Below are 27,193 nucleotides of genomic sequence, written 5' to 3'. Positions count from 1 at the left end.
ATCTTTCTAAAGAATATATCTTTACCTTTTAATGAGCTAAATGTAAAACAGTCCACATTTGAAGCCTTAATTAATGCCACTTCATAATTCTAAAACTCTGTGTAAAAAAATATATGATAGTGTGGTCATTTTTGCCATAGAATCTAGATTGTCCCCTATAAAAAAATGTATTTGTCGAGTGCAAATAAGCCTTTATCATTCCAGCTAGTGCGTTATATTATTTAACCATTCATTCATCTCTCTAAAATTCCCAAAAACGTGACAATACCTATTAGCCAAATATTGCGAGGTGAACGTCTTATTGAGCAACTTTTACTTTGAGACCAATACCGAATGTTTTATATAGGAGAGCCATAATTTTTTTTGCAATTTCGGGGCTGTAAATCTCACCTCGCAATAATTTTGCTAAGTTCAACAATTAGCGCCCCATAAAAGATTGAGGCACGTACCTTCTTGATGTCCTCGACTCGTCGCCAGATTGCGCCGGTGACGCGCCCGCTGAGTATACGTTTCTATTGGGGATGGAAAGTGCTTTATCTGAAACGTGCAAATAGTTATATTTCCATTAAGGCCTCAAGTAATATGTGTGTGGGCATATTTTTTGCTGTAGTGTGTTGCTGAAGTACACTTCGCGGCCCGATATTGTGAATGTAGGATCCTAGTTCCGATATCGGATCGGACAAAGTAAAAACGCTTTTAGGATAAATTATTGACATGGGAAGTAGCGGAGGGAGTGGAAGTTCAAGTTTCATGAACTTTCTGCTATTTGTCATCATCTTTCTCGCATTGTCCCGGCATTTTGCCACGGCTCATGGGAGCCTGGGGTCCGCTTGGCAACTAATCCCAAGAACAGGCGTACGCACTAGTTTTTACGAAAACGACTGTCATCTAACCTTCCAACCCAGAGGGCTAGTGTCTAATTGGGATTAATCCGGTTTCCTCGCGATGTTTTCCTTCACCGAAAAGCGACTGGTAAATATCAAATCATATTTCGTACATAAGTTCCGAAACACTCATTGGTACGAGCCGGGGTTTGAACCCGCGACTTCCGGATTGCAAGTCGCACGCTCTTACCGCTAGGTATAGTACTAGTAGTACTAAGGGGAACGTTCTCGCGCGAGAACATTCCCCATACAAAACGGAGAACATTCTCGAGAACGGCACAACTATACCGCCACCAGCACTTCTTTCTGCTATTTGTAGTACAATTTTAATATGTTCATTAGATATCACTATTTAATACATGTTTGCACTGACCGTGGTGGTTTCTCTCAGCGCTGATGCTGCGGACCCGACTCTGGTCGACGTCGCTGTCGCTCGGCAGGTCCAGCGACGTACCGCGCGTGCGCGACCGGCCCAGCCTAAACATTACGGATATTAGTATATATGTCCAACGGCTTATCTGTAAATTCACAAACTCATAACCGATGTAAGTGAATAGCAAGTTTGTTTAAAAATAATGTAGATGTGTGGACTTCGAAATTCTACGACAGTACTTATATCTTGTATGTTTTTAAATCGAGAGTGAATACCTAGACATCTTTTAGTAAAAACAAAATTGAAATAGAGGTGGATTGTCAAAGGAAACCGCCATGCTCTATTAGATGACGCCATGCTCTTTTTGATATTTAACAAATTATACACATATAATCTGAGAAATAATAAGGATCAAAGTCAAATGGCGTTCTAAAAGTTTTAATCATGTGTCGGGAGATGGCAATAAATTTACTGTGGCTGCAAAGTTTTCTTTGACAATCCACCTCTATTTCAAATTCTCTTCAGACTGCCGCGAAATGAGCTGGACATTGTATGTCTTATATATCAGACTACGGCGGTTAAACGGTTAATGTATAAAGTAAGACTGCTTAATAAACAATATGAGTATTAACCTTCGGGTAAAATTACTGTTAAATATGAATAATGTCGTTAAATAAAAGAGAATGCATGTAGGTATCTATTACTCGTATTACAAAATGTAGTAGTACTTTAAATAACTTATCTGTATCATTCATAATTTGTGTATATTTGCTAGTTTTTTAAATTATAAACCTACTCATTTGCAGAAAGATGTTTCACTTTAAAACAGCTGTTCCAACGCATTGTTTCATAAACAAACTTTTTTACAATATCATCATTTTTTTCAAGCGATTATTTTGAAGGTCAGCGTTTTATAATATTGCTATCTACACTAAATATTCATAATATGTAAGTGGGCCATTTAAGAGGATACACTGCGGCCTCTTTTCCATGCAAAAGTAGTCCTCATTTTCGTCTCAGGATATTGACATTATGGAAAATGTTTTAACATATTTTGATGTATATTAACCATAACTATGCCCCTATGTTTGACTTTTTTATTTGTGTAAAAATTAGGAGCGAAGCACAGATTTCATACAAATTTTTAAATGCTGCTAACTCTTATAATAATTAAAGATCCGATAAAACACATCTACGTTGTGGTTGATATACAGCAAACTGTGTCAAAATATTTTTATTAATGTTAATACCCAGAGAGAAAAATGACTACACGTTTGTATGAAAAGGCGGAATGAACATAAAAATTGCACAAATCTAAACAAGTTTACCATAATAAAATGGCCTAATGGATCGGACGTGACAATCACACATTATCTGCCACCCACACGCGTTATGTTTGACAAACAGAAAGCGTTTTTTACTACTCCTTTCAAGTGGGGATATAGCTCAGTGGTAGAGCAATCGACTGCAGATCGATAGGTCCCCGGTTCAAACCCGGGTGTCCCCTAAGCAAAAAAACTTTTTTTCATATTTTTATGCTAACAAATTATGATTTATGTATTTTTTATAGCTGACGCAACTTACGTGATAATTAAGTATTACTCATTATTCGATATTAAAGTCATGTGGGGATATAGCTCAGTGGTAGAGCAATCGACTGCAGATCGATAGGTCCCCGGTTCAAACCCGGGTGTCCCCTAAGCAAAAACTTTTTTTCATATTTTTATGCTAACAAATTATGATTGATATATTTTTTATAGCTGACGCAACTTACGTGATAATTAAGTATTAGTAATTATTCGATATTAAAGTCATGTGGGGATATAGCTCAGTGGTAGAGCAATCGACTGCAGATCGATAGGTCCCCGGTTCAAATCCGGGTGTCCCCTTACATATTTTCTTTGTTCACATTTTTAAAGGTTTTGTTTAAAAAGCGGCACAACTACAAAAACAACAAGTACTTCATAACTTTTATTGCATTTTTTGATCGGTTAAAATCCGGTTATGGTATTTAGCTTTTTTTTTTATCTTAAATTATGTTTAAATGCTGCTATATCATTAAAAACGATTTTGCGTTTTTAATGATTCAAAGTTTATGTACGGCCCGCCTGATGGTAGGCAGTCACCGTAGCCTGCAACTCCAGAGGAGTTACATGAGGATTAACATTTACTCATCAAAAACGGATATGGTGGTAATAAAAATAAAAATGGTTTTAATTCATGATTGCCATCATATTCAAAATATTTGTATGGTAATATAAATATTAAATATGGCTTAATGATTAATACGTTTAATATTTCCCAAATACAAGTCTTATCGAAAAAAAATTATTTTTTGCTTCTTTTCGCGGTCTTGCAAACCAATGTACTTAAGTAGTGTATGGCACAAACGTATTCTCAACCGACGATATATTGTTTCTAGCTATTAGATAATTATATGGAAAGGTTTCATATAAAATACAATACCTAAATTAAATGAATAATTTTAATGCCACAAAAAAAAAACCCTAAAAACATGTTTTCAACTGGCAGTGCATCTATAACTTGGTTAGAAAATAATATGTCGGGAAAAACCGACGCAAAAAACATCAAAAACCTGATAACACTTTCTAATCTATTCACGCACAGATACAAATTAATACAAACATTCATAAATATATAAATATAAAGCAATCTAAAGAAAAAAATACTTAATAAAATATAGCTCCATTAACGTTCTTTGAATCATAATCAGTGTTTTTCAACCTTTGACAAAGATATATATGTCTCACGGCCACCCTCTTGGCATGAAAAATAATTTCGCAACCCACTGCCCTTTGTTTATGTTTCTGACCTGGGGGCCAATTAAAGATGACAATCGTACATGGCCCCGGAGCGTAAGCGTAAGAGACGCGTAAGCGTATCGTAATACGCGCGTATTACGATTAAATACGAACAAGTTCAAACAAGTTCGCACACGAAGCGTCGTCGTAACGTAGCTTATTAGATTTCTGTCGTCATTACGACAGGCGTAGCGTAATACACGCGTAAAAATAAAACTTCTGCCTTAATCAAACAATATAAAATCTTCTTCATCTGACAAGAAAGGTCGTCGATACACCCGCCGACGACATCTGACGCCAGTGACGCTATGATTTCAACTAATGAGATTTCACTTATAAAACGATTACGCGACGCTTGGTGCTCAGAACTCTACGCGTCTCGTACTCGTAACGTTTCCACGATACGCTTACGCTTACGCTTTGTGTGTTAGGGGTCTTAGTTATCGCTTGGCGTTTTTTTATTTTTATTTTTTAATACTAGAGGTGTCGTGTAGGATGAAAAACACTGTGCTTGAAAACATATTTTAAATTAATACCATTGCCTGGCAGTACATACAATATAAAAAGGGGTAGTAATATTTCACCTTCTTTTAATGGTTCCAAAGAAGTCTCTCTTTCTCTTCTGCCGCGGTGCAGGCTCCGGGGGTGCCTCCTCGGGTTTTTGGACATAGTCTCCTTGCTGAAAATATAAATTGGTTAATGGGATGTTGAGGTTGTATATAGTTTTTATATCCTTTTATTGTCTATGATAGTTTTAAGTTCTTTTTCTAGTATTCCATATTTGAATACTTGAAGTAGGTATATTTGTTTATTTACATTTTAATGTCAGTTCGCGAATAAATCTGGTGCTGAATAGTCAACTGCTTCAGTTATTTTCTCCACTTTCTATAAAACTATTGAAGCCCTCTTCTTTATTGTACCTACCTGGTATCTACCTTTACGCTACAAATTTTATGTTTGAAATTGTACGCTTTTGAGGGTCGGCTGCACCTTGCACTAAACCTTCTTTCACCGCGTAACTGTTCGGAAAGTTTTATTGATTCGCTTGATTTTTTTAATAATAATTTTAAATGTACCTGGGTGACTGCTATAGTTATTGGCCACTTCATCGTAATTGGCCACTCTTAACAATGAGACTCCTATTGCCTTGATTCTTTCTGATTTATTAATAGTGGTGGTGGTAGGGGGTATTACTATGGAGAGGGCAATAACTAACCAAACCTTCTGTCACCTTTAAAACGAATGAAATGAATGAATGAACGTTCGCAAAATTTTAGTGTATTAATATTTTTTATAACAAAATACCCTATTCAATACGCCCACCCTACCCTACTCTAATCATCCTAATACCCTAGACCACGCAGCCGCGGTAAGCTTAAGAACCGCTGGCTGGACATCGTGAAAGCGTACATGGAAGAGAACAGTTTCACAGCTGAGGATGCCGAAGACTGGGCAGAGTGGAGAAGATTGAGTAGGAAAGCGGATCCTGGCCCTAGGCCGAGAAAACCCTAGGCTGAAGAAGATTTTTTTAAATAATTATTTAAATTGCACCTATATATATATTTATATATATATATATATATATATATATATATATTATATATTCTGAAAGCGCTGAAAAATCTATAACATGCCTAAACATATGCAAAAACACGTGCCTGTTAACACAAACACCATACCTCCGTATCTCCGTTCGTCTTCGCGCCATTTTCCTTGATCCTAACTTGCCGCGCCGGCGACGAATTCGGCGACACATGCTGTTCTGTTCTGTTCTCGTCTATGCTTTCCATAGTGGTGCTGGTGAGGTCGGCTGAGTCCACGCTGTTTAGTGTATCTTCTCGTTCCACTTCGATGAATTTACCGGAGTCGGTTAGTTCGACCTTGGGGGTTCATAGGGTTAGTATGGCAACACTGCACACGTTTTAAAGAGGCGTTTTTACATTTTTTTATTCTTTTATAGTCCATGTCATCCACGATAACGCGCAGATTTGTCAAATCTAACCTTTAATGACACGACAATACGAGTCAATGCAGGCGTTTCGTGAATGACACGATCTCTAGTTGAAGATGACTTGATAAAAATTGTTTAAAAGTCTCTCCACGGTCTAACCCGTACCGATTTGGCAACGGCAGAGTGAGGAAACGCCGCTTTAAATGTAATATTTAAAGTGCCAATTACATCCACACTTTATCAGGCCTGATATCAGACCCGATTTCGGGTCCGAAAAATAATATTTTTCCATATCGCCAAATATTAGCACATCGTTTACAATATTTGAAATATAAAAAAATGGTTCGCATGCAAAAATATCAAATATTGAACATTTTTGGCAATTAGAGACAAAGTATTTTTAGGGTTCCGTACCCAAAGGGTCAAACGGGACCCTATTACTGAGGCTCCGCTGTCCGTCCGTCCGTCTGTCACTTAGGCTGTATCTCATGAACCGTGATAGTTAGCCAGTTGAAATTTCTACATATTATGTATTTCTGTTGCCGCTATAACAACAAACACTAAAAACAGAATAAAATTAATATTTAAGGGGGCTCCCATACAAAAAAAGTCATTTTTAGGGTTTTTTACAGAACCCTTCGTGCGCGAGTCCGACCCGCACTTCACCGGTTTTTTACATTGCAAATATTATTAACGATGTGCTGATATTCCGTGAAACGAAAACGATTATCAATCCCGAAATCAGGACAGATGTCGGGCCCGAAATCGGGAAGTGCGGATGTAGGTAATTGGCGCTTTAATTAAATTTTACGTTTATGGTGGTAACACACTCTGTCTTTACCCAGTCGGTCCAGAGCACTTTATACGGACTAAATAAGGATATTTCAAATGGCCTATTGTCTTGGCCTAGACGAAGAACGAGTAAAAATGTAACATAAGTAGGTAATCATAATCAAAGTTTTTAATGATAAAACGCCTCCTTAATAAAAGGAACTATTCAGGTTAAAATTATAACGCACTTCTAGTAAACATGCCAAAATGGTCTAAATGAATAACTAACTGACAACTAAGATACGAGTATGTACATTGAATGTAAAAAATGAGAATTTTGTATCGAATTTTTTCTTACCTTGATTGACTTCTTTGGCTCCTGATAGTATAAATCCAATCCAAATCATGCATCATGGCAAAACGCAGGCAGAATGAAAAAAAAAAGTCAATGTTAATGAAAATCAAACTTTCAAATGGAACTCTTAAAACAAACAAATAAAACACAACTTGTACGTCAACCAATTTGAATCCTAGGACACTATAGAACCTTGTCGCATGAACTACTCTATACATGACACGCATCACTCAATAAGCACTGTCGTAGAAGTTATTATGACATGGTTCTATAGTGGCCTAGGAATCAAATTGGTTGACCGTACCTATTTTGAATATTAAAAATTGTCTGGTATTGGTATGTTTGTATCATGTATTTTACCGTAGCGTTAAATCTATTGAACTGTTGTCGGTGAAAGTGGTGATGTCGTTGCGTTAAGCCTATGAAAGTCACGGCTATCTTGTCGGAATGCAATAAGGTTGATATGGCGCTGTAGCCGTGAGTTGGCGTCTTTGGCGGTCAAACGGTTAAATACGGCATGGGGCCTCACCCGCTGCACGGAGTGTATGATGAGGGTGGACTTGTTGGCGGCGCCGGCGGGGCTCAGCTCCAGCTCTCGGAGCGCCGACTCTGTTAGTGCCGAGTTCTCGTGTCCTGGACAAACATACATATGTATTGTTATAATTTAGACATGTATTACTTTATATTAGGTCGGTGGTTAACAAGCATACGGCCCGCGTGATGGTAAGCAGTCACCGCGGTCTATGGACGCCTGCAACTCCGAAGGTGTTACGCGTTGCCGACCTTTTAAAAACCTGTACACTCCATTAAAAAAAAATCCTTTATTTCAAGCTACAAGGCTCATAATCAGTTTTAACATGTCTTAATTCTTAATCGTATAAATTTCTGTCATAAAGTATTGTACAAAAATATATATTAAACATAATCATTTAAATATGCTCTTAATTAAAATTATCATTATTGACCATACAATATAAAAAAAAATGTTATTTATTAAAAGAATATTTATTAATAATATTTATTTATTTTTATTTTGAGGAATCCCATACTGTAAACCCTCGGGAAACCTCGGAAGGGAGCTCCACACACACACGCACACTTTTTTTTTTTAATGAATGTGTGATGTAATGTTTCTCCGTATTGCAAATTCTGTAGGAACTAGGCTCTAGGTTTCCACAAGCAGTAATCTCTCTTTTTTCAAGCCGAAGACATGATAATTGTTGGTGTGACAGTGATAGGTATTATCAACAGAAAACTTCGCAGACATACTAACGTAGGCACATCCGACCTCGATAATGACGGTACTACGTATTTTGCTTAACACCAAGATTTCCTGACAGGAACAAACAGTATACCTATAGCATCAAGTTCACTCACACAAAACTTTCACTGGGTGCGCGTATTTTCGAACTAGGTAGAACTGAAGGAATGGTACTCGTTCCGTAGTTACCGTTCTGTTTGAAGACAGTCTTGGTGGTGGTGGTGAGGAGTCCGCGCGGCGACAGCGTGCGGAGCGACTCCTTGATCTTCACGGGCCGCGAGGCCAGGTCCGGGATGTCTGCACCCTCGATGAATAGGAACTGGAAATATTTACATATTTATATATAAAAAATAAATAAGGTTTTAGAGAAATCGCGAAACGTCTGGTTGACGTAACTGGTGACCGAAGAGCTAGCAGCTTCCTCACACAACGTATCAGTATTGCGATACAACGAGGAAATGTCGCCAGCATCCTTGGTTACAATGCCTCAAGGGCCTATTTTGGGTTTAAGCTAGTTATAGTAATCATCTGTATATATTCATTATATAAGGTTAATTAAATGTATAATTTCGAATCATTTTAGTACCGGTGCCATAAAGTAAATGCCATCAAAAACATAACTTGTATGCCAATAAAGAGTACTCTATTTATCAATCTATCGTGTAAAAAAAACAAGTCTCGCAACTCAGTTCATCTACCGTAAAATATCAGATCCATGCAAGAAAATTCAGGCTTCCAGTTTTATCCACAACGAAGTTATAGGTCGGTCGAAAATGGCCTCAACTGCTTAGAGAAAAGGATGATACGGCCGTGCCGCTTTTTTTCTCGACTTGGCGGGACTAGACAATTAAATCCGACAGCTGTAGGTAAGTACCTACTTGGGATTTTAATTTGACAACTTAAAATACCTAGATTAGCAACGTCAATCTTGATAAATGAACACTTTCATATTTGTAATCGCCATTTTTCATCTTGTACGCTCATTAATTCATTAGGCAGACAATGCAACTAAAATTCTAGGAAACTAGAATGAAACGAAAGTCGGACTATTTTTACCCAATTTAGAGCATTTTCCCTGAAAATAATTTCGACGAATCCCGTCTAAAGAGTCGGCAAAGCAAACATTTCAAACAGAGTCGTATGCAGGAGAAGAGGCTTTTCAAACAATAGAATCGAGTGAAGATTACGTAGAATACATGTACAGTCGCCATCAGATACATCGGAGCGGCCAAATTGCTCACAAATATCTGAACACGTCTCTATTGTCAAGGCGTTAGAGTGCGTGTTCAGATATTTTTGGGCACCTTAGCCGTTCCGATATATTTGATGGCGACTGTACCACTCGGTACATAGTTCATACCTCAACGGTGAGCGTGCCAGAGATATCATGCTCCTCCATAGGCCGCGTCTGCAGCGCGATCTGTTGCCGCTGCGAAGGTGCCGCCAGCAACTCGTCTATACCCACCAGACCCAGTCCGAGGAATCTGTAATCACGCATTTCAGGTTCTTTTCTCACTATGTTCTATTTTATGTCTCGACCCCCGCTCCGGGTCGTTCCTAGCGCAAAGGTTGTCCATCGCGGTTCAACGCGGAAACGCAGCAAGCGTGATGGGCACCTTTGCGTTGGGAGCGACGCGGGGTGGGTTGTTTGACTAGTTTTTTTTTTTTTTAGAGTTTAGGTTTAGTTTTATTTATAGTTAAGTTTATTTGTTAGTCCTTAAGTATTTTAATGATTGTATTTTTTTGTCATAATATTACATTAATGAATAAACATAACATTTTATGTCTGTCTATTACTGTTTGTGTGTTTATGAATAAAACAAATTCTATTCTATTCTTTATAAATTCTATAACCTCTCGTGTACCGCGAGTATTTTTTTCGAATAGTTTTCTCATACGCGGATCCGTGTTCTGTAACAGTTCGTGTCATTTACGATGACGCACAGATTTGTTAAATCTAACCTTTAATGTCATGACAATACGAGTGAAGGCACGTGTCTTTGTAAATGACATAATCTATATACGTTTCTGGCATACGAGAAGTTTACGTCATCGCAAGACAAAAAGGGTGTTTGAAATCCTACTAATATTATAAATGATAAATTTTGGATGTTTGTTCCTCTATAGAGACTGTGCGCGTTGGAGGGTCTGCCATCTTGTGGTCTGAATCGGAATCATAAACATGTACATTTACACGTCACGTGTTTTCTTGTGCATAGTAGGTTCTGCCATCTAGTGGGCTACATCGGAACTATAAACATCAAATTCACGTCTCCCGCCAAAAATCTGACGGCTCCTGTGCTGCCTCCTACAGTTCATGCACGCTCCCTATCACGCAAAAACGGCTGAACGCATAAGGATTTAATTTAGCACATAGATAGTTAATGACGTATAAAATACATAGAACACTTTTTATCCTGGAATTCATTTGTAATTTAGTACGAGATGGACGGTCTTCAGCCATTTGGTACCGTCTGGACATCTTGTATAAGGTCAAGGAATTTAACTTCAGTACTACAGTGGATTTCGGGTATAACGACAATGAAGGGACCACTCTATTCTTGTCGTTATATCCGGAAGTCGTTACAAGCAAAGGTAAAGAGATACAGACACGTACACATGTGTAGTTTATATTCATTTATTATTGAAAATATTTGCACACATAGTTATTCAAAGGTACATTTAAAAAAATGTGTAATATTAGTTTGCTTCATTTTATTTTTTTGTGCTAGTGTACGCTGTAGGGTGTATTCTATTTTCATTACTTCTTCAATATCTATAATATCCTTTCCATCACCAAATAAACAGTATCTTTTAAGCTTTGTTACAACACCTAACACATCCTTAGTTGTAGGATTAGCCATACTTATTCAAAAGTTTACTAAACCCAGTTGCTACTCAGAATATCACTTTGTAACTGAACCATAAAAGCTCCGAAACGTACACGCTTCCCTACCTACTTAGTTAATATCTATAAACAAAAGGTAAAGGTCTCCACACTTGCTGACCATCTGTGTGCAATGGATGTAAACAAAAGATAAGAAATGTTTGTGAAAGAAAAAAATCTTTGTGTTTTTGGACTCCGGTCGCAATATCTGCATGGGATTTCTAGGAATTTGTTACAAATGATTCATTAAAAACAGTCGCTACACCCGAACTCGGCGTTACATCCAAAGTCGCTATAGCCACATGAACTTTGTACTAAAGTATGCTTTAAATTCAAGGGCCTTAGATTTAACGTCGCTATAGGTAAATGGTCGCTACAACCAAGGTCGTAATAAATGATATCCACTGTATTTGGTACCTTCTCACAGTGACAAACTTGTATGAGCTCCCTAGCGACTTGCATATTAATTACTGAATGGCAAGACACACATGACAAGGCACGAAATTAAGTTCTTTGATTGTACCTCTGGAGAAACGAAGTGCAAAAATAAAGAAACGCCTTTGGGCAGACGACTTTGGTCTTTGGTGTTGGTCAAGAACCGCTTCGGGTCGACATGCCACAGCAGTAAGTAGGTACGAGAGGTTGGAGACAGTTTAACGACTTCATATTTGTACCTGTGTGTGGAAGGGCCTCCGCCGGGGGAAGGCGGGCCCGTGCGGTCGTACACCTCGAACAGCAACTCCGCGGTTTGCGGCGAGAGATCACTGTAAGAAAACATACTCTAATCAGCAAAATATACTTCCTTTTCAGTAGAAAACGATACGAGTACGTATCTATGCATTGAAAGGTGAATACACCAGTTTTATTAACACGTGTATTTTTTGCTATAAAAAGGTTATACCTACAGACAGATACAACATTTAAAATGACAATTGAAAGAGTGATCTTTTCTCTTCTATATCATCCCATAATAATCCGGTTCAAAGGACCAAGAAATAAATGAGACCAAAAATACTAAAAAACACGATGGATAGGCAAGGGCCTATGCATTTGCCTGACTTAGCGGTAAGAAATCGGCACTGGGTATCTCCTGCACGTCCTAACTAATCAGGAATAAATTTTGCATACCGCACTGATCCCGTACTTACAATAGAAAATGTTCTTCCCACTGTGGTTGGTTAGTGTCCTTCTTAAAGGCGGTCTGGTTCTTCTGCGGGGGCTCGTCCATCTCAACCACGCAGTATGGCGCGCTGCAGCCCGCCTTGCCTGAAAATTACAGTGTCAGTCTAAGCTAAAGGTTACATCCTGATACTGCTGCATCGTTGCTGATGCATCATTGAAGCAATGGGAAATGCGTTCAATCCGTCACTCATTTGTCACTTACCAAAGAATGTTGACTGACTCAAACAAAACATTGCGGGAGACCTCCCAAGCTTTTTATCAAGATAAAGTCTGAACATGGGCACGCTTCCTTCTTTGTACACTTCATACACTTTTTTATGATGTACCTAGGAAGCAAACGACAAGACGAATCGCCTAATGGTAAACGATTACCTTCGTCCGGATGTACAACACCAGAGGAGTTGTGTGTTGCGAGCCTTTAAGATACGTAGGTACGCTCTCTTTATATGTTGAAGACTGACTTTCTTCCTAGGAAAACTGTTCAATTTCGGTTTCTTACCTCCCAAGTCCTTAGCTCCGACGACTTTGACGAGCAGCCTCTTCTCGCCGAGATGCACGTTGGACATGGACGCCGATATGGGCGTCGACGCGTACATCCGGTCGTGTGACAACTAAAACACAGCAGATCTTCGTTAATATTAAGATCTGCCAACTGCCGAACGATTCCTTGCCTAAGAATTGCTAAGAAGCGCTACAAGTATGTTCGCGGAAGCCTCGGAGTTGGCGACGTTGGAGGCGTTGCCAACAAGCTACAGAAGAGTTGGCTAAGATAGTGGTAAAGAGGAGACCTCCTGAACATGTTTTGAATGAGGCCAGAGGGAGGGGATGGTTGAAGTAAGGAAAGAGGATGGATTTAATCAAGAAAGGTATTGAGTGCTGCATGTCTCGGAAGCCGATATGTTAAACAGGGCAAAGTGCACGGAATATACAAGGGATGCCCACCTTCAGAGGGAATAATAATTACCAAAGAGAGAAAGAGTGGAGCGGCTGACAAGCGGGTTTGCTTCCCTTCAGAACTTTACAGCTTTTATTGCCGATTTAAGCCGATTTTCTCAGCCTTAGAGAGTTAGATCATATGCGGTATTAGTGACTGTATCATTGACTATATTATTCTACTCACCATGGAATCATAGTGGAGGGGCAACCGCGGCGACGTGTCAAAGTGTCTTCGCAGCCTCGGACACGTGGGGTAGTGGGATAAATTAAACGATAGCTGCGTGCTTCGCAGCGCATTCACCACGATGTCGCTGTAAACAGAAAGTTATTCTTGTAACTTGACATCACACATCATCTCTATTTTAGGCCTTTTAGTTTTACTCGTAGAACCGGCACAGAAAACTAGTATTTTGCGCCATGAGTTGTTTTATTGACAATAAAGCATTGAAGCGAGGCGTGAATCTCACGACCTAAACGAGTAAGCGCCATGAAGTTTACGGCGCTTACGAAGTTTTGGTCGCGTAGTACAGGTTGCGACTTCGACAGTTTCATTGCTTCGTGTGGCGTCTCTGTAGTAATATAAACTCAATGTATATCACTCGGTGACCAGGCAGATTGATTGCCGCGTTTATGACTTGCCACTTGCTTGCCACAAAGATTAATGATGTGATAATACGAGTACTCCTAGTCACCTGGCATTGTCAGCGCGAGAGCTATTTGATTTATCCATTGACATAAAGAAGCCCTTATTGAATGACTTAGGTTGCATATGATTTCATCTTTCCCGATATTACTTTGGATTGAGAATATTCTTAGGAAAGTTTACACGCGATGAAGTAATACTTTAGCTTGACGAACACATCTGGCCAGCAGTCTCAAAGTAGTTCTCCCTCATCATCATCATCATACTAGCCATTTATCGCCCACTGCCGAGCATAGGCCTCGGTACGCCACTTCTCCGGTCCTAAGCTAATCTCATTCAGAAGTGACCCACAATCATCCAAATGTCATCCACTGCGTCCACCCAACGACCTAACGGATGCCAAGCGCTCCTTTCTTCCTAAAGCGGCCATCATTCCGTCAATATTTTGGTCCACCTGCCATCACTCTGTCTGCAAACATGTCCCGCCCAACTTAACTTTTGTTTAGTTAGACGTATCCCGCGTCTTACACCTTGGTGTGGCATCGGATCTCGACATTCCTTATCGGTCTGAAAGCTTGATACCGGGCATGGTGCATTCTATGACTCTCTACCCCTTATTACTACGATTTTAACTTACCTGACAAGTTGCTGTAGGTTTGCCTCATTGGAGGACGTCTTCAGTGGTCCCACGGCGGCCAGCGCCACTTTGACCTCTGGCCAACCGTCGCATCGTAGTTCTCCCGTCAACTTTTCTGTTATGCAGACTACGTTGAGGCGAGCACGGAACCTGGAAGTTAAAAGTTGTGCTTAACTGCTATTCTTTATTCACAGACTGGAAACACAAGTATGTATATAATGTCGAACGAACTTGACGTATTTAAGGGAACAACCTTTATAGGTATGCAGTAGTCGCTCCAGTAAATGGTATGGAGTTCAATCCACAGCCAAAGCGTTTGTAAGAGGAAATACATTTGTATCCGAAATTGCCCGACCATTATAGTTTCAGGTTGTGTGGATTAACGCCCTTTCTTAACTCTCACGCGTATGTAATTATTAAGTATTAAATAAGCCTTACATGATATATAATAGGTCTAACTGAAATAATATTTAATTGTGATTCTTATTCTAATTTCGATTTGATTTAAGCAATGTCACTTAAGTTTATATGCTCAAGCGATCACTAGGACAGGTCTCCACGGAAGACCAGCGACAATAAGATGCCTACAAGGTAACTTGAAATAAAGCTGAGGGGAGACCTTATAGTGACGTTTATTAAATGTTTTATTTAACAAAAGTCCGCGTAGTAAGCGTCCTGAATAAATTTATTTTCATTCTTTCTATTTTTTTCTTCTTCCGACGGCGGGTGGTGGGGTAGAAAGCAGATCGCATCGTTTGAAACATCTTACCTGTTAACATTAACTCGATAGTGCGACACCTCCACCTTCTCCCCTCGTTGGCTGAAGGTTTTGAGCTGGAAGGCCGGTGTTGCCTCGCAGTCACACGTGATGGTCTGCAACATTTACATTCATGTTAACATCATCATTGCTAGCTGAAAGTATTTCGTCTTTAGAATCCGTAGGAAACCCTTAAGCCTTAGGAAACCCGAAATACTTTTCTTTATCACCGTACAGCTTTTAGTAAATCGGTACAATAGCTTGAAGATGCAATAAGCTGACCTCCGGGTACCCGGGACCTGGATCGGGACCCGGGTATGTCCTTAAACTACGTCAAAAAGAAAGGTATGGGCACCACTGTGAACTTCATCTCGCTTAGAGTGGTATGCGAATGTCATTCCAGGATCTAGCTCAGAGCCCAACTGGGGAAGCACCTCCACTCCACCTTACAGAAAACCGCAACCAAATAACACTAGACACTACTCATAGTGTTGAGTTCCTGCGGACGAGTAAGGTTGCCAGATCTTATAACACCTCTGGAGTTGCAACCGTCCATAGACAACGGTGACCGCTTACCATCAGGCGGGCTATATGCTTGTTTGCCACCAACGTAGAATTAAAAAAGTAAAATGGGAACGACACGGCACCGGGAACGACAGGTACGAATTAATTGTGCTATTTATTTTATTATCTTATGTTAGGGTTCTGTTATTTTTTCTACCCATTATATTTAATAGTAGTTTATGTGACTGCTACATAATGAAAGGCATTAAAACACAAGTGTAGGTTTAAGAAACGAACGAAGTGAGTGAGAATTTTAAACAGAAACTATATTGCTTTGTTTATTTGACCTATAAATCCATTACAGCACAAAATAAAATCTTATAATATTATCTATCTATCTTATAATACCGTCAAAATCAGATAATATTTTTAAGCCAACCAGCACTAAAGGAGAGGAATCGATGTAGTAGGTACTTCAGGATTTGTCTTGAGCAACTTCCACAGATCAGACCAGATGATCGATTTGATAAAACGGCGGGTATTTGTAATTTTAGAATGAAATCGAAATCATTTTTTCCCATACCTATACAAACAGTAATTTAATTTACCTTTTGATATCAGCATTGTAGGTAATCGATCGAAGGCACTCAAATAGCATGCACTTATTACTTGTTTTTACGCAATGTTTAAAAAATATATTATCATTAACCAGCCCGACGTGACCCTTCCATTTTCAAACGCTTTCTACCTAACGATCACTGTCAAAGTTCAACGTAATATGGGCAGATAGAAAACTAACGAACCAAACTTCATTTTCATTTTCATACATCGTATTTTGCTCGTTGATAAAATTCAATAATAAACCGTGTTGCACAGTATTTAGGTTTAAATTTAGAAAAGAGGTTTCACTTTGATATGCGTTATAGGAATGTTATCCGCCTACGTGCCTACGATAGCCTTTTGTTATTTAGAATATAGTCGCATTTTTCAATATGAATGCTATGTGGGGATATAGCTCAGTGGTAGAGCAATCGACTGCAGATCGATAGGTCCCCGGTTCAAATCCGGGTGTCCCCTATATAGTAATTTTTTTAGTGCAGTAGGTAACTCAAATAATTTTCATTATTGTAGCAAATATTTGTTAACTACTTTATTTTCAAGAGTATTAGCAAGTGGGGATATAGCTCAGTGGTAGAGCAATCGACTGCAGATCGATAGGTCCCCGGTTCAAATCCGGGTGTCCCCTAAGAAAAAGTTTTTTTGCAATATGCAACTCAAAACATTTTCGTGGTCGTAGCAAATGTTATATTAACTACACTATATTTTCAGGAGACAACGCAAGTGGGGATATAGCTCAGTGGTAGAGCAATCGACTGCAGATCGATAGGTCCCCGGTTCAAACCCGGGTGTCCCCTGCGTACTATGTTACTTCTTTTTTTTAATAGGCCGAAAAGGCGGCGCGACGGCTACGATCGGATTAATTTAAATAAATTTTATTTATGGGCTTTAAAAAAAATATTATAAAATGGGCATTGAACTTATGTGGTGGAACTTTTAGGTTTAGGCTATTTCTAATGTATTTTCATCGATGTTAAAGGAAAAAAATATACAAGCAAAGTTTTAGATTCATGCGGCTATATAAAAGGTAAATAATACCGACTGGAAAGATCTAATTATATTGTTACTTTGTTATTTAGGTGTACTTATGTGGCAAACAATATGCAACATTACAAATTCGAAACTTTCACTAATCTATAAGAGAGGCTTTATTTAGCTTCCTTTTGGTTATCGTCCGTACAATTCTACGTCAATTTGTTTGCCCATTAATGCTAACTCCAATTAGCCAATTGTCTGTTCCGCTCAAATAGGATTGCGGCGGAATAGGGCACTCGTTCAAATTAAAATCAATGGTAGGTACTTACTTAAACTTATCTATAAAACTTATCACTTCCATCATATTGAATTTATACAAGTACCTAGTAGGTTTGAGTCAGTTTCACAACTACTACGCGAACGAAAGGCTATAACCGCAAATATCTAAGTTTTGTCTATCTTCCTAGTCTGTCTACATATCTCGCTCGCTACGTAGCTCGAATTTGCTAAAGTGACAGAGAGGCAAATAGCCGAAGCTTCAGATTCAGATTTTATTTCCGTTAAATACTCATATCTACATGCAGAATACAATTATGCAGGATATATATACAATTATTTACATTAATTGCTTAATCTAGGTCAATTATAATATATTCTTACAAGGAATGTATTATATGCTCAGATGTTCGATGCTTGTGGTAGGCTGGACAAGCAATAGTGAGGAATTATTATTTTTAAAGATGTAGGAGGCAAACAGGCGGACGGATTGCCTTATGGTAAGGAATCGAAATGAGTCGATGTTTGTGTGGTTTGGTTTGTAGTATAGAGTATAACCCATAGGGATTTGGAAATATTTGGCGTAGCCAACGGTATTAACAAGTCACAAGAAAAAGTTGTTAGTGTCGGACAACGGTAAAGGGATTGATTACCAGTCCGTCAATTTATAGGGCCCTGTCAATCTTACATCAGACCGTTGTCGGCGGGCGGCCGTACGGCGAAAAAATTTCGACTCTCAACTGCTAATCTGTAGTCGCAGAGGTGGCAGCAGGCCACTGCCGGCAGGCAATAATCGCTTATGTATGTGGACGTTTTTGGCCTGGGACGGCGGCAAGCCGCCCGATAAGGTCATAGACCCATGGGCCCCGTAAGTCTTCAGTCTTCACGTTGGGCGGGTTGCTGTCCAGCTCCACTCTGATGAAAGAGACAGACTACATGTGAGGAAGGCAACACTTACCACGTCGTCCTTAGAGTCGCACTCGCAGAACACGTTGGACACGTTGGGCGGATTGCTGTCCAACGCGCGCACCAGCTCCACTCCGATGCCTTGCTGGAACAAACAAACGATTACTTAGACACGCACTCATTATTGGTTAGATCATTCAAAGTAGAATGGACCTTAATTATAAGTAAGGTCAATGTGGAGAAGAGCGGCATATAAAAAAAAATTAAATTTGCAGCTGAGAAGACCGACATAGGACAAGAACTCTCGTAGCTTAAGCTATCTACCGATCTTCTTTATGCAATAAAATTACGGGGCAACTCGGCTAAAAGACAATAAAACTGACTATTACCGACGTATCACCAAATAGCTAAGATTTGCCTTACTTCTGCAAAAACGTGTTCACGAAAGTGATTAGGAACAATCATCGGAATAATGAACCAATTTGTGATTGAGTGAACAACATAATAATATGTTCCAATAGAAAATCGAATGAAGCATCATTACTTGTCCAGTTATTTTTATAACGAACCTTGGTATTAACTACCAATATTGTTCATATGTTTTTTACAATCTAATACGTAATATGTTATTAATAAAACACACATCATATGTAAGTACATTCTTCATCTTGACTGTCGTTCTTTTCACTAATTTATGAATATTTGCCACATCATAGATTTAAGTAGTTATTTTGTTAAGTTAAGTTGATTAGTTTAAGTTATTTTGTATTTTTTAGCTATTTTTCCATAAATTGTATATTGTTTGTGACTGCATGATATAAACATGTTTAGCTTTTTAAAACAATCTTGAAATAGGTACCTAGATTTAAATATTCCTTAAATAATAATTATAATCTTGTCTAAATTATAAATAAAGTATAATAATTCAACTCTCTTCTTCTTTAATTTAAAATAATATTTGAAACTTGGTATTCATATCATTAAATAGCAGTAATTTATAATCGGTTTGTGTAAGCTTTATTAAGTCTCCAAAATTCAAAACAGGTAATGCTTACAAAAATATGCTACAAAAAAAACTTCGAACGAAAAGAAGTATATGGAAGAAGCATCGATATTTGAGTTTTTTGTTATAGGACCCTTTCATTAAATTTGGCCATCTAAAACCCGATGTCGGAATAATAATAAAATACTGAGTCTCAATAACTCCCGATTTGCATGAAAATTCCACACCCCATCCTGTATAGTCTTTAAATAATTAAAGTAACAAGTTAACAACCAATAATAATTATTGTCATGATGGCAGGTTGCTATGGTTTACAACATCATAACAAATATCGAAGTGAGGGTTCGTCACCACCTACAATAGGGTGACCCCCTTACATATTAGTAAGGGGAAAATAATTTCCTAGAATATTTACTATTATACCACTTATTAGGGGGGTTTACATGTAAATTGTTGATATTTGTGGTTGTCTCATGGTCTTAATAATTCAAATTTCATTAGATTGTCTAAAAATAAAATAAAATAAAATTATGTTGATATGCACGCCGCCCATTAGATGTTTATTGTGATTCTAATGATAAAGATTTAAATTAAATTCACTTACGAAAAGATCTTGCCTCATTTTTACATTTCTGTTTAGCCCTATGGTTGAACCTTTAGGCATTAAGTCTGCCATTTGTATTTTTATTCTATTTGTGCAATAAAGTTTAAATAATTTAATAAATAAATAAAAGAAGAAAATCAGACGTATAAACGTAATATGAGTGTACAAATCAGAATCACAAACTAAGGATGAAAAATGATATAACTTAAATAATATTCAAAGTAAGTTTAACCTTTACATATAGGTTGATAGAACATATTTATGAAAAACTATTAAAGGAGGAGCGAGTTGAAGATCTACCAGGAATACGAAATCTGCACTGAAACGAAGTAATTTCGAACCGAATCAAGCGGCGCTTTTCATTCTTCTTCCTCGTGTTGTCCCGGCATATTGCCACGGCTCATGGGAGCCTGGGGCCGCTTGACCACTAATCCCAAGATTTGGCGTGGGCCTAGTTTTTACGAAAGCGACTGCCATCTGAGCTTCCAACCCAGAAGGTAAAACTAGGCCTTGTTGGGATTAGTTCGGTTTCCTCACGATGTTTTCCTTCACCGAAAAGCGACTGGTAAATGATATTTCGTACAAATAAGCTCCGAAAAAAAAACTAGTTGGTACGAACCGGGGTTTGAACCCGCGACCTCCGGATTGCAAGTCGCACGCTCTTACCGCTAGACCACTAGCGCATACAAGCCTCAATTTGTTTCTTTCCTTCAAATACAAAAAAACAAAATGACAGAGTAAGACAAACTGAATAGCTAATTCAGTGTAAGTAAGGTACTCAATTATTGTTTAGCCAATATAAATAAACACATCAAACCCAAACAGGTAGGCCTTGCCTGAACAGCATCTGTCTGACATTATCAATCAGCCTAAAAGCTTCGCTACTCAATGTCAAATTACGCACGAATTGCTCTGACTAATGTGCGTCGGTCATGATTTAACTAATGTTTTAGCGTTTTATGATTACACTGAAGAAAGATACATATTGTATTGTAAGAAAACAAGGTACCTAATAGAAAGGTTGTCTGAAACAAATTGCTTTTTACGATAAGATCGCCTGTTGTCTGCCTCCTTAATCCGCGACACCGATTTAACCGGGCGACGTTGGTACTTGAGAGGCGCGATAGATGGCGCTGCTAGTTGAGAAATTCACTCGACTAGGGCTGATTTAAGGGTGTTATCTCAAGTGGTCCAAGCGGGAGGCACGGATACCTAAATACTAGGTATTTTAAATTTATTGGATAAGTACATGATGGTCAGTACCCCTAGTGTAACTTTGATCGACATCATAACGTGACGAACGCGTTTGCGTTAAGTCTCATTTTGTATAGGATTTTGAGGTTCCAAAACGTCCCGCTTGGCGCGCTCTTTCGAAATCCAATACAAAATGAGACTAAACGCAAACGCGTACGTCACGTTTGGAAATCGAATTTATTTACACTAGGGGTACTGGTAATAAGCCGTTGTTTCACGAAGTGAAGAAACAAATGAGAAAGTTGCATTTTATCCACATGTGGGGCCAAATAATCAGATGCAAATTTTGAGTGGTTTCCTTATGTTAGCTGGTAGAATTGACTTTTAAATTATGATTTTGAATGATATATTTTTTATTGCGTGCGTTTGGATTTGATTCGGATTGTTTTTTTTGGTATTTCATAGTTAATATTTTCCTCACGTTGGTGTGGTGAAAAATTTACGCTCATGATTCAACTTCTCGGATCTTTCGCTTGCTCGGGTATCAATATTAGCATGAGCAGTTAAACAACAACTTTACCCCCTTGTAAAACAAATAACTAAAACTTATTTATGATTGTAAAAATCTAATTTGAGAAATCCTGATAATTTCTTTCCAAAACAGGCAACTTATTGTATACAGCAAACAATTCCTGACGGTCTCATGTCTGAAAACGTGGTTGCATTTAATTATATTTCTCCGTAAAACAACATTAACAACACCATTAAGCCTTGGCGATAAACCTCATACGTTCCTTATCGCCATGGCTACGATTGTAATCAAATCGTTTTAGTATTTGGTCACGAAAAACTATTGTTGGAATGGCATGTTAAAAGTTACAGCATCATGTCTACCCTCGCATCAATGCTGTGTAGGATAATATAATTAATTTTGGATGTACTTAATTTAAAAGTTTAATAAATATTAATCGTCTAATGCAAAAACTACAAGTGCAAGTTAATATGTTGTCTTGATTCTTTTTAATCTCTTCGTAAGAACTTTTAGTTTGAATCTAAGATGAGTAAGAGTTAGAATTAGGGCTCCAAGCAGGAAAGAAAAGCTTGTTTTAACACCAAATAATTGTTATTGCTATTATTTACATAATCTCAGACAAAACCACATAGAAAGGCGTCTCACACAATAAGAAAGATCACCTAAATTTGTTTTTAATTTGTTAATCAAATATCATTAGTCTATACGCGATTTTTTTTGTTGCCTACATCAACAGTAAGTATTTTATTGTTATTTAATGTTATTCAAACAGCTTGGATATCTCAATACAATTTTGCGAGGTTATAAATTGTATGGATGACATCTGTCATTACCACGCTGTTTTTAAAATATCTTACCAAGATACCCAGCGTGGACAAATTACCATTATATAAATTAAATAACCCGCGTAATATATGGCATAACCGCATAGGAATAGAAAAAAAACTGAATTGTAAGTACACTATTCGCCTTGTAGTAAACATGTTTACACGCAAATTTAATGTCAAACAATAACAATTAAAATTGCATTACTTCATCAAGGGACAAAAATATCCCCATGTATCAGACGGACGGTTATTGAACACACTCCCGCTTTCGGTCTAAAAGTCTAATATCTCCCGAATAACCTAATGCATACGACGTTTTGGAACAAAATGACTATATTATATGTAGACGTTTGCCTCAGCCAATAACCTCTGTAGTTGCTGCTATTATTTACAAATCTTCTCAACCACAAAACCAGCATATATCTGACCTATAATAATATATAATTATTATGAATCTCTAGATAAAATTGTATCAGAAACGTTCAAGAGTTGTGTTGTGAACAGTAGTTGGCACAAAAACTAATATATTGGCAGCTGGCCAGTCGCTAAGTTCCATTGTCGAGAGTTATTTATCGGGGGACGCTGAATGTTTGAGTTCTTCTAGGTCTTGGACCGGGTAGTTGGTATTTATATTATCTTATCTTATGGTTTTCGGGGGCCCTTGCGGATACACTTAGACCCATAGGGATCTTTTGTGTAACTACCCCGTTAGGAAAGATCCGTCAACTACACAAGAGCTTCTCCTAACATCTCCATATGCCGGATGATGGAGCTCATGCGTAGTATTTTGAATGGTTCCAGATAGCCTGCTTCAAAGTCCTTCATTCCTTGCCTGGCGAGGGCGTGACATTCACACATCAGGTGTTTTACTGTCTCTTCCTCTTCGCCACACATTCGACAATCGGTGTTGTCGGGGTGTCCCATCCTGACCAAAACTTCTTTGACCCCATAATTGCCAGTAAACATTCCTGTTATAATTTGGAGTTGTCTATTGCTAAGTTTCCATAGCTTTTTGCTCCAGCCGGAGTCCACTTCTTGCATAAAGAGCTTTGAGTACTTTAAAATGGTATTTATATTAATTTTAGTGTAAAGTTTACCGGGCAAAAATCTATCACTTTGTATAATCAATTGTACCGTAAAAAAAGTTTTTTTTTTTTTACTTTCTGTCATGAACATATTTTAAGTCCTTTACGCGATACCTTGACGCGATTTATTCAATATAAATTTCATTTTGACACTTGGAGACACTTTACACCTCCAAATCTTATTAGTATTAGTACTCTGACATTGGGGACCTTTTACATCTCCGTTATACTGTAGTCTGTAGTCATTATTTATTTTAAGATTATGACAATGTAATATTTACCCAGGTATTGGCTGTTGTATTTATAAATGTTGCTATGTATATTTTTCATGTCACTATAGTCAATATGGTGTTACTGTAAATGTTGTATTGACTTGTAAAAGAGCCCTTGAGGCCTACTTGCAGAATATTGTTTTGAATTTTGTATTTATCAATCATCGGTCATCATTACACGCAGGCGCAGACGCGGACAATAGCGGGATATAAGCTGAGGGGTTGCGCAATGCATCGCAACCATAATTATTAATTAAAATATATTGTTATGATATGTATGTTAGTTTAAGGTATTTCTCTATGGGCCTCTAGTTGCCTGAAATAAAGGTTCATAAGAATACAATGTATGAACGTGATATAACGCGGCATCCCGACCTTGTCTCGCGGCCTTGACCCGCCGCCGCGGGCGCGCCGCTATCGATTCTCTTATCGATTTATTGCTATGGGACAAATGTACGAACCATAGGCATTGGTATCTGTAAATCTCAATTTAACTCTTTGTATAATAATATAATATTAACCCCTTACCGCATACGCAGCCATATATGGCGGATATAATATTCAACTCTATTAACAAGTATTAAAGTTCAAATTTCAACAAATATTTTTTATTAAGTACATCTAACACAAATCAACCTAGTCCCACAGTAAGCTGAATAAGGCTTGTGTTGTGGGACTTGTGGGTACTAGTGACGATATATATAATATATAGAAATACTTAGTACTATATATTCAAAACTATGACACATTGTTAAATAAGAGACGACCTCCTAGACGATCTCGTAATTCTCGTACTAATTTAGTGCGTGCGTTATTAAGAGGAAACATTAGTGGTAGTTTTTCCATATGAACGTTCTCGACATTTTTCTCTCTGGATTTTGGCCCTAGTGGTTTTTTTTTTATATGAGTTCAATATTAGTAACAGTGTCAGTATGTTTTTTTTTTTAATTCTTGTTTTTAAGAACTAGGGTACTTTAAAAAGCGCAAAAAACTGCCAAATAAATGCGCCGTAAACAGACATAGCATACAAAATAGGCAGCAATAAACGCAAAAATCAAAACGGTCAGACGCAGATAATTTTCTTCTCATTCCGTTCCCAAAATTTTGTTACGATTGATTTTGTTTTGGAGGAGGAAAATGTCGTGAACGAAATCACGATTTCTGAATTTTTTACGCTGGATTTTTCGCCTAAACTGCAGTTGTCCTTATCGCACTAATATTCTCAATATTTACCTAAAATTTTCAATTCTGTGAAGGGGCTCTGCTGATATTTCCTCTTAAGACCGAGAGTCTAAGGACCTACGAAAGTTGAAAATAGAAATTTCTTTATCTGCCTCCAAAATGACTGAATATTATGCAAGAGGCCAAGAGCATCTCCTTGAATATTGTATCTATTCTCCTTGTCTCGTTACGTTTATAAATAAAGACAGATTAATATTTAAAAATAGTACTTATACCTCATAATTAAGTCTCCATTCACCAGTATAAATATAACACTGTGTCCAAAACATCGTCTTCACATCGCCAGGGCAGGGTGAGCTCGAGAGTCAACCGTGAATCTCACAAGTCATCAAATGTGCGGAAACTGCCTAATACGACGACCGGTCTGACCTATTGGGTTGTGACCACAGTTGTGACCCTGCCTATGAAGCCGATGATCCTGGGTTCGAATCGCGGTAAGGGCATTTATTTGTGTGATGAGCATAGGTATTTGTTCCTGAGCCATGATGTGACTGGGGTTTTATCGTTGTCTGAGTACCTACAACACAAGCCTTCTTGAGCTTACCGTGGGACTTAGTCAATCTGTGTAAGAATGACCTATAATATTTATTTATTTATAAATAAACAACCACAAACGCAATCTCGTGGCTTGAGACCCTGAATGTAGATTTATAATTATTTTATTTAGCTATATATTTTTGAAATGTTTATGTTAATACGCCATACGATTAAATAAATAAATTTATAAATAATAACGACCTAGACTAACTAACCTAGTAGGCAGTGACCCTGCCTACGAAGCAGGACCCCCGGGGTTCAAATCCTGGTAAGGGCTATTATTTGTGACACACAAAAGCTACTTAATATGCGTCAGTTTTATAAAGAAAATTCGACAATAATAAATGAAAATAATTAAATATGAAATTACTACTCGTAAAATAAAAGAAAGTATTTATCAGCAATTACACTCGACGTCAAAGTTATGTTAAAATTTCTTCGAGGAGTAAGGTCGTCGACTGTACTCGTACCTATAGACATCAAAAATGTCTTCAGGCTGAGTTCCGACCGTGAATTCGCACGTGTCACCCAATGCACGGAAACTACCTAATAATAAACACAAGCTCAGCGTAACGCTGTGAATGTCAGCTGTTATTTAATTGCTGGCTGAAATAAAACTCCGTGGAGCCGTGCCAGCAGATTCCCATAGAGACGGCGTTTTTTAATGATACTTCAATTTTTAAGTTGAATGTTAGATTGATTGTTCGTGTTTCTATTCGATTAACAAAAATGAAATAATAAAACAAAGGAGGCAACACAAAACAACTCTCTAGATAAACTAAAATTAACCTATTAAAATGTTCTAAAACTTATGAATAAGTTAAGAGTTTTGCTAGATGTTCAAAAGTATTATTATTGAGATAAATTCACTTTGCACAAAACTTACAATAAGTTTTTTTTTCTTTGATACATATATACTCTAGTGCTACTAACTAAAAATAAGTATTATACCAAAATTTTTATTTCATATTCTACATTACATTTCTTTCAAATAATAGTCTTTTATTTCATATTCTTGTCTTAACAGGTATAACGTCATGAAGGTAAACGCAACCTGCCAAGTATTTCTAGAGGAACAACGCATGTATCGCCCACTGACGTTAAGTTCTAGATTCTAATAATAGTCTTGTATTTTAGCTGACGAGACGAGACGAGTCTG

At 37.8% G+C, this 27,193-nt stretch overlaps 1 protein-coding gene and 6 non-coding genes across 15 annotated transcripts in view; 6 read left to right on the top strand and 1 right to left on the bottom strand.

Moving 5' to 3' along the window:
• Positions 1 to 27,193, bottom strand: part of LOC133531104 (uncharacterized) — a 109,251-nt gene that overhangs the window by 9,678 nt on the left and 72,380 nt on the right. For 8 of the 9 annotated variants that reach the window (XR_009801457.1, XR_009801458.1, XR_009801456.1 and 5 more), the window contains exons 3-16: positions 18,791 to 18,883; positions 15,472 to 15,575; positions 14,703 to 14,852; positions 13,607 to 13,733; positions 12,986 to 13,097; positions 12,453 to 12,570; positions 11,979 to 12,068; positions 9,778 to 9,901; positions 8,607 to 8,736; positions 7,686 to 7,789; positions 5,759 to 5,959; positions 4,664 to 4,758; positions 1,258 to 1,361; positions 450 to 537 (exon numbers count right to left, since the gene is read on the bottom strand). Coding sequence is in view for 5 of the 9 variants with exons in the window: in XM_061869208.1 (XP_061725192.1) it covers positions 450 to 537; positions 1,258 to 1,361; positions 4,664 to 4,758; positions 5,759 to 5,959; positions 7,686 to 7,789; positions 8,607 to 8,736; positions 9,778 to 9,901; positions 11,979 to 12,068; positions 12,453 to 12,570; positions 12,986 to 13,097; positions 13,607 to 13,733; positions 14,703 to 14,852; positions 15,472 to 15,575; positions 18,791 to 18,883 (1,640 nt within the window). In the remaining 4 variants the exon portion in view is untranslated. The remainder of the gene's footprint in view (positions 1 to 449; positions 538 to 1,257; positions 1,362 to 4,663; positions 4,759 to 5,758; positions 5,960 to 7,685; positions 7,790 to 8,606; positions 8,737 to 9,777; positions 9,902 to 11,978; positions 12,069 to 12,452; positions 12,571 to 12,985; positions 13,098 to 13,606; positions 13,734 to 14,702; positions 14,853 to 15,471; positions 15,576 to 18,790; positions 18,884 to 27,193) is intronic. The other variant, XM_061869211.1, reaches the window with a different exon arrangement.
• Positions 2,693 to 2,764, top strand: Trnac-gca (transfer RNA cysteine (anticodon GCA)). The gene has a single exon. It is a non-coding gene; the product is annotated as a tRNA-Cys (tRNA).
• On the top strand, positions 2,885 to 2,956 carry Trnac-gca (transfer RNA cysteine (anticodon GCA)). Its single transcript has one exon. It is a non-coding gene; the product is annotated as a tRNA-Cys (tRNA).
• Positions 3,075 to 3,146, top strand: Trnac-gca (transfer RNA cysteine (anticodon GCA)). Its single transcript has one exon. It is a non-coding gene; the product is annotated as a tRNA-Cys (tRNA).
• On the top strand, positions 16,969 to 17,040 carry Trnac-gca (transfer RNA cysteine (anticodon GCA)). Its single transcript has one exon. It is a non-coding gene; the product is annotated as a tRNA-Cys (tRNA).
• Positions 17,138 to 17,209, top strand: Trnac-gca (transfer RNA cysteine (anticodon GCA)). Its single transcript has one exon. It is a non-coding gene; the product is annotated as a tRNA-Cys (tRNA).
• On the top strand, positions 17,307 to 17,378 carry Trnac-gca (transfer RNA cysteine (anticodon GCA)). The gene has a single exon. It is a non-coding gene; the product is annotated as a tRNA-Cys (tRNA).

The sequence above is a fragment of the Cydia pomonella genome, chromosome 24 (assembly GCF_033807575.1).
Source record: "Cydia pomonella isolate Wapato2018A chromosome 24, ilCydPomo1, whole genome shotgun sequence".
Classification (NCBI taxonomy): domain Eukaryota; kingdom Metazoa; phylum Arthropoda; class Insecta; order Lepidoptera; family Tortricidae; genus Cydia; species Cydia pomonella.
This window is presented reverse-complemented; position numbering and strand designations above follow the sequence as displayed.